Source organism: Bos indicus, chromosome 15 (assembly GCF_029378745.1).
Source record: "Bos indicus isolate NIAB-ARS_2022 breed Sahiwal x Tharparkar chromosome 15, NIAB-ARS_B.indTharparkar_mat_pri_1.0, whole genome shotgun sequence".
Classification (NCBI taxonomy): Eukaryota; Metazoa; Chordata; class Mammalia; order Artiodactyla; family Bovidae; genus Bos; species Bos indicus.
In genome coordinates, this window is record NC_091774.1 from 67,030,811 (window position 1) to 67,043,293 (window position 12,483).

The 12,483-nt window shown below is 45.0% G+C and overlaps 1 protein-coding gene across 2 annotated transcripts in view; it reads left to right on the forward strand.

Moving 5' to 3' along the window:
* LDLRAD3 (low density lipoprotein receptor class A domain containing 3) overlaps positions 1–12,483 on the forward strand; it is a 274,062-nt gene that overhangs the window by 118,244 nt on the left and 143,335 nt on the right. For both annotated transcript variants that reach the window (XM_019975516.2, XM_070804048.1), the window contains exon 3: positions 11,652–11,777. In XM_019975516.2, coding sequence (XP_019831075.2) covers positions 11,652–11,777 — 126 coding nt within the window. The remainder of the gene's footprint in view (positions 1–11,651; positions 11,778–12,483) is intronic.

Here is a 12,483-nt window from a genome sequence, read left to right on the forward strand (position 1 = left end):
CTGACATGCAACCCTGCATTAACTAACTGTGTATTAGAGTGTTGAAAGGTAAATGCTCGTAGAGCTTATATAGTTCTTATCTTATCTCGTTGTAGTATCTGTTTATTGTCCTTTTCTCCCTCTTCTTCTAGGCTAGTGTTCTTAGTGAGGGACTTCTGCTAGCTAGAAGTTATGTTTGATTCTCTTTGCAACCTTCACATCTACATGTGCCACAAAGAGACTCTAAGAATTAACATTAGTGGAACCAATAACTGAAGAGTGAGACCTTAGTTGGGCTTCCCTGGTGGCTCAGTGGTAAAGAATCCGCCTGCCAATGCAAGAGACTCAGGAGACACAGTTTGATCCCTGGGTCGAGAACATCCCCTGGAGGAGGAAATGACTACCCACTCCAGTATTCTTGCCTGGAGAATCCCATACACAGAGGACCTGGCGGGCTGCAATCCATAGGGTCACAGAGTCGGACATGACTGAGCACACATGTGCGTATGTACAAGGACTTAGATGGCATAATTATTACTATGGTTTCCATTTGACTTTTCTCAGGACCATCCATATGTGTGAAGAAAGCAGTTTGTAGAACCATGAACCATGTTAGGGAAGGGAGAGTATTATCAGATCCCCACTAGATATTGCATTGGACTGTATTCTCTACATGGCAGAATCTCACACTGAAACCTGTGCTGTCTTAATGCCCCCTTTACTGGTGGGGTTCTGAGACTGGTGGACGATAAGTAAATCCATGGTCTCAGCTGTCATGTGGCAGAATTGGGAGAGAAACTCAGACGTCCTCTACCCTAAGCCCTTCTGACCTCTTTTGTTGTTGTTCAGTCATTCAGTCGTGTCTGACTCTTTGCAATCCCATGGACTGCAGCACGCTAGGCTTCCCTGTCCTTCACCAACTCCCGGAGCTTGCTCAAACTCATGTCCGTTGAGTTGGTGATACCATCCAACCATCTCATCCTCTGTTGTCCCCTTCTCCTCCTGCCTTCAATCTTTCCCAGGATCGGGGTCTTTTCCAGTGAGTCAGCTCTTTGCATCAGGTGGCCACAATATTAGAGCTTTAGTTTCAGCATCAGTCCTTTCAATGAATATTCAGGGTTGATTTCCTTTAGGATTGACTGGTTTGATCTCCTTGCAGTCCAAGGAACTCTCAAGAGTCTTCTCCAACACCACAGTTCAAAAGCATCAGTTCTTCGGCACTCAACCTTCTTTGTGGTCCAACTCTCACATAACTATTGGAAAAGCCATAGATCTGACTATATGGACCTTTGTCAGCAAAGTAATATCTCTGCTTTTTAATACACCGGCTAGGTTTGTCATAGTTTTTCTTCCAAGGAGCAAGCGTCTTTTAATTTCATGGCTGCAGTCACCATCTGCAGTGATTTTGGAGCCCAAGAGAATACTGTCACTGTTTCCATTGTTTCCCCATCTATTTCCCATGAAGTGATGGCACTGGATGCCATGACCTTCATTTTTTGAATGTTGAGTTTTAAGCCAGCTTTTTCACTCTCCTCTTTCACTTTCATCAAGAGGCTCTTTAGTTCCTCTTTGCTTTCTGCCATAAGGGTGGTATCATCTGCATATCTGAGGTTATTGATATTTCTCCCGGCAATCTTGATTCCAGCTTGTGCTTCATCCAGCCCAGCATCTCTCATGATGTAATCTGCATATAAGTTAAATAAACAGGGTGACAATATACAGCCTTGACGTACTCCTTTCCCACTTTTGAACCAGTCTGTTGTCCCATGTCCAGTTCTAACTGTTGCTTCTTGACCTGCATATAGGTTTCTCCGGAGACAGGAAAGGTGGTCTACTATTCCCACCTCTTTAAGAATTTTCCACAATTTGTTGTCATCTACACAGTCAAAGGTTTTAGTGTACTCAGAGAAGCAGAAGTAGATGTTCTTCTGGAATTCTCTTGCTTTTTCTATGATTCAGCGGCCTTTGGCAGTTTGATCTCTAGTTCCTTTCTAAATCCAGCTTGAAGATCTGGGAGTTCTCAGTTCATGTACTCTTGAAGCCTGGCTTGGAGAATTTTGAGCATTATTTTGCTAGGATGTGAAATGAGAGCAATTGTGCAGTAGTTTGAACATTCTTTGGCATTACCCTTCTTTGAGACTGGAATGAAAGCTGACCTTTTCCAGTCCAGTGGCCACTGCTGAATTTTCCAAATTTGCTGGCATATTGAGTGCAGCTCTCTCACAGCATCATCTTTTAGGATTTGAAATAGCTCAGCTGGAATTCCATCACCTCCATTAGCTTTGTTGGTAGTGATGCTTCCTAAGGCCCACTTGACTTCACACTCCAGGATGTCTGGCTCTAGGTGAGTGATAACACCATTGTGGTTACCTGGGTCATTAAGATCATTTTATATAGTTCTGTGTATTCTTGCCACCTCTTCTTAATATCTTCTGCTTCTGTTAGGGCTATACTGTTTCTGTCCTTTATTGTGCCCATCTTTGCATGAAATGTTCCCTTGGTATTGCTAATTTTCTTGAAGAGATCTCTAGTATTTCCCATTCTGTTGTTTTCCCTTATTTCTTTGCATTGTTGACTGAGGAAGGCTTTCTTTTCTCTCCTTGCTATTCTTTGGAAAGATGGGCATATCTTTCCTTTTCTCCTTTGCCTTTTGCTTCTCTTGTTTTCTCAGCTATTTGTAAGGCCTCCTCAGATAACCTTTTTGCATTTCTTTTTCTTGGGAATGGTTTTGATCACTACCTGCTGTGCAATGTTACGAACCTCTGTCCATAGTTCTTTAGCCACTCTGTCTATCAGATCTAATCCCTTGAATCTATTTGTCACTTCCACTGTGTAATCATAAGGGATTTGATTTAGGTCATACCCGGATATCCCCAAGGTTATATACCTCCTATTCTTATTATAAAAGAGGAAATGTTTATCTCTATACTACCACGTGTAAAATAGACAGACATTGGGAAATAGCTATATAGCACAGGGAGCTCAGCTTGGTGCTCTGTGATGACCTAGAGGGGTGGGGAGGGGGAGGGGAAGACTCAGTAGAGAGGGGATATATGTATACATATAGCTGATTCACTTTGTTGTACAGCAGAAACTAATACAGCATTGTAAAGCAATTACACTCCAATAAAAAAGAGACGTTTAGAAAGAATTTTCTATTTGAATTTTCTTGCAAAGCTATTTCAACTACATGCCCTCTTTCTATATTCGTGGTCCAGTTAGCGTGTGGTCTTTTGCTCTCTCTGCTTCCTAGTGTGTATCTCTGAAACAGCCAAGATGGCATTTTAAGAAATAACACATTGCGATATCTGATCAATAAAACAGTGGAGTCCACCCGAGTAGTCATGTGGAGCTGAACTGCTGGAACAAGCAAAGGGCATTTTGCTCGAGCAATAATGAATCTGCAGAGGTTTGGATTCCCAGGCCTGGGTTTGGCTTGCTGGGCTGCTGGTCATGTGCATTTGGACTACAATAAAAGGCCTGTTTCTCTCCCTCCCAGACTTCTTAGAGAATCCAACAATATATTGCTTTTTAAAAGTCTGTTATTTTTATGAGGCTGTTTTTGCTTTCTCACCCCCCAGCCACGAAGTCATTTTTGACTTTTAAAAGGAACAGTTTGACTTTTTATAGAATGAACCAGGGGACTGAATATAGCAACAACTGCAGACCCATTACTTTCTGTAAAGTTTTTAGCTAGTGGTGGACACATGTGGGTATTTACTTTGGGGGCTATGGAGTGTGTGTAATGACTCAAACTGTGTGAATTTTATAATTTGATTTCTTTTCTAATTTATACTTTACTGTACGATTTATAATTCCCACAGCTTTCATGTGAGTGGAATGGCACCTATCTCATAGCACATTCCTTATGAGAAATAGGGTTTAAAATTTTTTAAATTAAAGAAACAGTACTGGGTACTTTTACTGATGTGAGAAGCGAGTTCATTTTGACCACCTTTCATTTCTTCTGTTCCTACACTGTTCTTGAGCTTCCCAGGTGCCTCAGTGGTAAAAAATCTGCCTGCCATTGAAGAAGACTTGGGTTCGATCCCTGGGTCAGGAGAATCCCCTGGAGAAGGGAATGGCAACCCACTCCAGTATTCTTGCCTGGGGAATCCCATGGACAGAGGAGCCTGGCGGCTACAGTTCATGGGGTCACAAGAGTTGGACACGACTTAGTGAGTAATTAACAACACTGTTCCTGACTCCCGCCCTTTGCATATGCAGTTCCCTCCACTTGGAACAGCCTTCTCTCCACAGTCCCCCAACACTGAAGGCTCATCCATGGCATAGCTATCACCTGTGTATCCTCGTTCTTTGAGGAATGACATAGTTGGTGAATTACTATTACTGGAATGCATAACTAAGACCTTAACTGCCTGAGCCTCACATCGGTTTGCGCCTGGGCTGTGTGTCTCCGCTGAGGCTGACTGTCCTTTGAGAAGGCTTTTCTGACATCAGCTTGTTCCCCAATTTGAGATTAGGTGTCCTCTAGCTCCCCCATCAGAGCACTCACGGCACTGCATGCAGAGGCTCATTGACCAGCCTGCTAATCCCATCAGTTAGAGAGCTCTGTTGAATCTCCACACAACTGACTCAGGGCCTGACAGATAGTAGGATGCTCAGAAACATTTTGTTCTTTGCCAAGTTCAGTTCAGTTCAGTCCAGTCGCTCAGTCGTGTCTGACTCTTTGTGACCCCATGAACTGCAGCACGCCAGGCCTCCCTGTCCAACGCCAACTCCCGGAGTTCACTCAAACTCGCATCCATCGAGTCAGTGATGCCATCCAGCCATCTCATCCTCTGTTGTCCCCTTCTCCTCCTGCCCCCAATCCCTCCCAGCATCAGGGTCTTTTCAAACGAGTCAACTCTTCGCATGAGGCGACCCAAAGTACTGGAGTTTCAGCTTTAGCATCGTTCCTTCCAAAGAACACCCAGGACTGATCTCCTTTAGAATGGACTGGTTGGATCTCCTTGCAATCCAAGGGACTCTCAAAGTCTTCTCCAACACCACAGTTCAAAAGCATCAATTCTTCAGTGCTCAGCTTTCTTCACAGTCCAACTCTCACATCCATACATGACTACTGGAAAAACCATAGCCTTGACTAGACGGACCTTTCTTGGCAAAGTAATGTCTTTGCTTTTTAATATGCCATTTAGGTTGGTCATAACTTTCCTTCCAAGGAGTAAGCGTCTTTTAATTTCATGGCTGCAATCACCATCTGCCGTGATTTTAGAGCCCCCCAAAATAAAGTCTGACACTGTTTCCACTGTTTCCCCACCTATTTGCCATGAAGTGATGGGACCAGATGCCATGATCTTAGTTTTCTGAATCTTGAGCTTTAAGCCAACCTTTTTTACTAAGAGAGAGCAGTTAAAAAAATGTTGGCCCCTTGAACTATGTTTTGTATTATGCTCAGGTAAAGTGTAAATCCTTAAAAAATGGATAGACCTGGTTAAGAGTTTAAGAATTCTTAATGAGCTTGGTTTTTGGGGGGTTTTTTGGTGAAAATGACTGCTGTTTGAATATGAGCTCATAGCTTTTTTAAAAAGAATTATTTATTTACTTGGGTGTACCGGGTCCTGCTGCAGCACAGGATCTTCAGCTGCATCGTGCAGACTCTGAGTTTCCGCACGTGGGATCCAGTTCCCTGACCAGTGAAGCTCTGTGACTCTTTGCTGGGCCCCAGATGTTACCCATAGGAAGATGGGAGTCTTCGCTCTGAGAGGGTCACAACCTGATGACACCGGGTGTCTCTTGGTTCCCCTCTCTCGTTCTGACATGAGCTCCAAATACTGGTCCAAGTGCTATGGCCTTCTTGCATTTTGGATGCTAATGTAGCTTTTCCTTTAGGGTGATGGTGAGTAGAGGTTATTGCAGATTTATGTCCTTTCTGGTTAAAAAAAAAAAGTTGACAATTTTGTTATTCCTTCATCCACTTCCACCTAGTTTTTTTTGTTAAAATGTTATATTTTACTGATCCGTGAAGTCCAGAGCTGTGACAGTCAGGCTCTAAAAGGAAGGGGAGGGCTCAGATCAGGAAATAACCCAGCCCCCTAGGGAGCCCCCAGCCCTGTCTTGCTGCTGGTGAAAGCTGCTGCTTTGGAGAGTTCACGGCGCAGGCCCCTGAAGCGCGGCGGATTCAAGTGTTCAGTAGGATGGAGTCACCCGGCCGGCCTCTGTCAGGCGGTTTTAGGCACAGAGAGTCTTCTGGCTTCCGCCAGGGTCTGCTGAGAGTCTTGCTGAAATCTTCCCTTCATGGAAATGGGGGTGAGCTGGGGACGATCAGACTTTGTCCAGGACTCCTCTGAGCCCCCCTGGGGGCCATGCAAGCAGGGAGCTGTTGTCAGCTTCGGGCTTCTCTCTGAGCCTCTGCCAGACACTCGGCAGGCTGCCGGTGATCCGTGCTGCGGTTGCCTGAGCAAGCATCTGCCGGTGCAGATGTAAATCATAACAGGATTTGCTCCCTGACAGAGAAGGTAGCTGAGCATCACTGACAAGCCAAGGAGTCTCAGTAGAGATTCCTGAAGATGGTGCAGGGCCAGGGCCAAAGAGCTGGTTAATTGAATGGTACCTAATTCACGTACAGTTGTTTTCATTCTCTTTCTTTGTCTAGTCATTTGGAGCTGGCTTGAGCCTTAAAAGTATCTAAGGAGGCAGGATAATAGATGTCAGTTCAATTCAGTTGCTCATTAGTATCTGACTCTTTGTGATCGCATGGACTACAGCACCCTAGGTCCCTGTCCATCACCAACACCTGGAGCTTGCTCAAGCTCATGTCCATCGAGTCAGTGATGCCATCCAGCCATCTCATCCTCTGTTGTCCCCTTCTCCTCCTGCCTTCAGTCTTTCCCAGCATCATGTTTTCCAGTGAGTCAGTTCTTCTCATCAGAGGGCCAAAGTATTGGAGTTTCAGCTTCAGCATCAGTCCTTTCAGTGAATATTCAGGGTTGATTTCCTTTAGCATTGACTGGTTTGATCTCCTTGCAGTCCAACAGAATCTCAAAGAGTCCTCTTCAACACCACAGTTCAAAAGCACCAATTCTTCAGCGCTCAGCTTTCTTTATGGTCCAACTCTCACATTCATACATGAATCAATAATTAAAGTTTGAGCCTTGACTCTGTTGATCAGCAGTGTCAGGCACCTTCATTTCTGGACCTCAATTTTCTTATCTGTAAAATGGGTTTTGTGAGAAGTAAATGGGACGGTCGCTGTAAAGCATAGAGCACAGTGCTCAGCCCAAACTAAGCGTTCACTCAATGCTAGCTGTGATTACCCAGCCCAGTCTCTCCTTTTCTAGGATCATTAGTATATTCAGTGAGTATTGATTAGGTGCCTATGATAGCCACTGTACATTCACACTCCTTGAAGAGTGGTGAATGAGGGCCTTCCCTGATGGTCCAGGGTCTAAGACTCCAAGCTCCCGATGTAGGGGGCTCAGGTTTGATCCCTGGTTAGGGAACTAGATCCCACATGCTGCAACTAAAGATCTCACATGCCGCAACGAGGACTGAAGATCTCTAGGGCCGCAGCTAAGACCCAGCACAGCCAAATAAATAATAAGCAAAATAAATATTTTTAAAAATAATAACAAGAAAAACAATAGAGAAATTCAATTAAAAAAAGGTGATGAGTTAAAGTGTCCAAGTGTGTGTATATGTGCATCAAACAGCCCAGCACAAAGCCAGTGACGTTCCTCCTGCGCAGGAAAAGAAAGCAGAGTGAGGGCTAACATGCCTGAGGCTGGGGATCGAGGTTTCCACTGTAGAAACTGGTTAAGGAGGCTTTAGTAAAGTGGAGTGAGGCTTGCTGGCCCTTAAGAGAAAGGCATTCCAAGCAGAGGGTGCCGCAGGCTGCACGGGGCCTCAGACAGGTGCTGGGAGGCCAGCATCGCTGGAGCACGAACGTTCGGCATCAGATCGGAGGGGTTCCTTGGAGCTGCCTGATGCTGTGATGGGAGCTGTAGGCATTCCTAAAGTGTTGGGAGGGCATGGACGTTTTGAATAGGGGAGTGATGTGTCGAGTTTATAGACAGGCTCTGAGGCGAGATGTCAAAGCCCATGGGCAGCCTTTCTTCCCTGCCTGCTGAGAAGGCGATGGGAGCAAGCCTGCCTGAGCCTCTGATTTGAGCGTCTGTTGCTGGGCCTCAGCTCTGACAGTTATTGCTGTGGTGTCTGCTTACTGGTCACTTTCTACTTCCCACAACTCTTCTATGTTTACTGGAATTCTTCTCCCTCATTGATACATTTATTCAGTAGTTATGGGTTCAACAGATTTTGGGGTTGCAATCCAATACTACCGCTGTTAGTTTTGTTGCTCAAGTTGTTCTGACTTTGGCCTTTGGGAGCTCCTGCAGGTTCACTCCTGTGACCTTTTGACATGCCTCCATTGTATTTTGAACACTTACTTACTTTCTTTCCAGGTTTATCTTGTTTCCCCCACCCCCCGAAATGAACCACTTCTTCAAGGAGCCCTGGTTCTCATTATTGGATAACGGGTATTTAGAAACCAAGATCTAGGTGCTGCCTTTGCTTATGGCTATAGGGGTTGTACTACTTCTAGTCTTTCTTAGCAGACGGAGCTAGGAAATATATGTATGTACATTAACACACACATGTATCTTTCTACCTGTCTACCGTTACAAACCTTGAGTTCATAGTGATGCCTTCAGTTCCAGTCCAAAGCCTCAGGGTTTGTTTCAGTCTTCTCACTTGCTTTATTTGTAATTTCCTCCTCTGACAGTAAGAAACCTTGCTCTTGTTATCTGTAATATACTTACCTATTTGTTCAACGCTAGTACACACAAAAGGCTGTTGCAGAATTGCTGATTCATACCCCTGTGAGAAACAAATATAACTAGAGTATTTATGAACAATTCTTTTTTTCTTTAGCCTTATAGAATCCAGGCAAAATAATGTTTTCTTGCTAAGTCGCTTCAGTCATGTCTGACTCTGTGCGACCTCATAGACGGCAGCCCACCAGGCTCCCCCGTCCCTGGGATTCTCCAGACAAGAACACTGGAGTGGGTTGCCATTTCCTTCTCCAATGCATGAAAGTGAAAAGTGAAAGTGAAGTCGCTCTGTCGTGCCCGACTCTTAGCGACCCCATGGACTGCAGCCTACCAGGCTCCTCTGTCCATGGGATTTTCCAGGCAAGAGTACTGGAGTGGGGTGCCATTGCCTTCTCCGAATGTTTTCTTAGGCTAGTTCTTTTCTTCCCTTATCTCCTTCAGTCTGTTGCTTATTCATCTATAATATAGTTATGTTCAGTTGTTGCTATTTATGTTTCATTTTGATTCCTCCTCCCCCAGCACACGTATCAATTTCAATTGTTTACTTTTTGAGTACATAGAATATTATCATGGTTCTAAGAGTCAGAGCTATACAAATAGACCCAGAGAAGTGTCGCCTTCTCATTCTGGCTACCTCATTCCATTTCCATTTCCCCATCCTTTCCAGCCCTTTACCACCTACCTGCTGTAGGGATCCAGTCTTTTTAGTCTCTGATTCATCCTTCCTATACTTCTTTTGCACAGATAAGCCAATACTTGAATGTTTTCTTAGATCCCCTTCTTTTGCTATACGGAGTGGATAAAGTGCTAGAGATACTATTTTGCACTTTGCTTTATTCACTTAACAGTATATCCTGGAGATCACTTCATATCAATTCATAGATATGAACTCCTTAAACTTTGATTATCAGAAAAAGAAATTTAACAACCCAAGGATTAATTTTAAAATCCCGTAAGCCTAGTGATGATAATAATATAATATGCTGATAATAAATAGCATAAGCTCTACCATTAAATGAGCAGGTACTCTATGGCATGCTCTGGGCTAAGCATTTTATATAGACTATTGCACTGAGTCCTTCCTAGAGCCCAGTGAGATTTACATACTGATGAGGAAACTAAGCTCAGTAATTTTTAGAAGCTTGCCCAGGTTATGAAGAATAGAACCACAATTTGAACTCAGGACACTCTCCTAAGTTCATGCTTTGTGAAGAGCACACTCTCACCATTCTAAAATATTTTAAGGCTAAAACAAAGCCATGTGGGTTTTTAAGTCCTAGATATATCCCAGGCCTTAAAACCCTGTTGATCATGTATCAGCTGCTGCCAAAATTGACATGTTACTGATGGCAGGAACATGAAGGTAATTTACTGCTTGTTTATTCCAAAGAAATGGCCCTTCCTTCCTGAGGACCATGGGTCCTGCCTCTAGACAGGAGACAAGAGGGATGCTAGGTGGGGCCCGCTACCCAGGATGCAGTAATACATCCCATCTCACCTTGTAATCACAAGCCACAGCAGCCAGCCCTGTGAATGGGAAAGCGCATTGCCCCACAGGGCTGTTTGGCTAGCAGGACACTCCATCAAGCCTGAGTTACAGCAGTTTCTGTTAAAACTGTTTGTACAGCCGGAGTGGAAGAAGGATTTCTTTGGGCAGGAGTCTGGCTTCTGTTGTGAGAAGTGACAGCCTCTGGCAGAGGGGCAGTGCAGCGGAGTTGGTTGAGAGCATGGCTTCTGGGTTCTGAGTGCCAGGGGCCTCACACCAGCATCAGATTTTCAAGCCTTGTAACCCTGGGCAAGTCACTTCACCTCTTCAGAGCATTTCTGTGACATGATACGACCTATCTTAGGGGCTTCCATGACCACGTTCAGTTTCTATGATTTGCTAGAAGGAATCAGAGAACTCAGCACACAGTCATACTCACGGCTATGATTTATTACAGCAAAAGGAGACAAAGCAAAGCCAACAAAGGGAACAGGTGAAGGAGTGAAGTCAGAGGACACCAAGTCCAGGCTCTCAGAGTCCCTTCCCAAGGCAGTCACATAGGAGGCGCTGAATCCCTCCAGCACCAAGTTTGACATGGTATATGACATGTTTTCTCCCCAGGAGGCTCATTAGAGACTCAGTGCCCAGGGTTTTTACTGGGGTCTGCTCATGCAGGCACCCTCTGCCAACATGTATCAAAGTCCCAGACTCCCAGAAGAAAGACAGGGGTTCAGCATAAATGCACTGTTTGCATGAATGGTTTGCATGAACAGTGAGTCACGCTCAGGAGAAAATGATGCAAACCTTCTCGAAATGCAAGTTCCCAGATGCGAGCCAAGCAAGGGCCGACTTTGCAAGCACACCTTTCTCAGAGTGGTAGCCTCGGGACTCTTAGGTTAATTACACTTTTGTGCTCACCAGCCTATAGGGTGGTTGCTGGGTGGATTAAATGAGATGATGTAAAGCACTGGGCACATTGGCTGGTTAGTAAACACTCAGCAAGTGTAGACGATTACTTTGAGATTTCAGGGTATGAATTCCGAGTGGTTCTTTAGCACCTTAGAGCAAGCTCCAGCTATCATCCACCTACTCACCTGTTCATTCCTTCGTTCAGCACATTTTGATTGCACCTCCCTGGTTCAGGGGCTGTGTCTGGGCTCCTTGGGACTTTGGCAGCAGTGGATGAGTCACCCCCTTCCTGGAGGATGATGCATGGGGGTTTCCATTCTGGCTGGGTTTTGGAAGTGGCTGCTGGTGGTAAGAAACTCTGGGGATTTCAAGGTAGATGTGAACAGACCCTGTTGCACCCTCCAAGTTAGTGGCTTGGGTACGCAGTGCTCAGAAAACTTATCCTTCTGACATCTCTCTTGTTTATCTTGTTTGTCCTCCTGCAGCCAAGGCTAAGTCGAAATGCGGCCCAACCTTCTTCCCATGTGCCAGCGGCGTCCACTGCATCATCGGCCGCTTCCGGTGTAACGGGTTTGAGGACTGTCCAGACGGCAGCGACGAAGAGAACTGCAGTAAGTGCTGGGGGCCCTGCATCCTGGCGGCTTCTAATACCACAGCCTAGGGCCTTTTCTGTTGTTATCTGGAATCAACTCGTTACCATTCTTCCTTGTGTGTATGTGCAGAGGCCCAGCTACCATTTATCAGGGTCTCTGCTACGTGCACTGGACCTGGAGCATAGCTTGTTTTCAGTTCTGACGATTGCTCTGAGAACGTGAGCATGTGGTCGCCATCCACAGATAAGAATGTGAAGCACAGAGGGGTCAGTGGATACATCCGGAGTCACACAGCTTATCAGGAGCAGAGCCAATTCTAGGCCCATTCAGACCCTCATCTGATTGACTCTCCCACTCATCACCCATGTTTAGGTGCTTGCTTTCCTTCTCACTTTGAATTCTTTTTTAAAAAAAGATGTGTGTATATTAATAATATACACACTATAAGAATCTCTTCTCCTTTAGTTGTTAAGTCGTGTCTGACTCTTGTGACCCCATGGACTGTAGCCCACCAGGCTCCTCTGTCCATGGGATTCTCCAGGCAAGAATACTGGAGTGTGTTGCCATTTCCTTCTCCACTGTAAGAACATGCTTTTGCAAGTTGCTGTATGATCCAGCAGTCCCGCTCCTAGGCATATATCTGGAGAGTACTCTAATTTGAAAAGATACATGCATCTCAGTGTTCATAGCAGCAGTCACAACAGGGAAGCAGTTACGTGTCCAC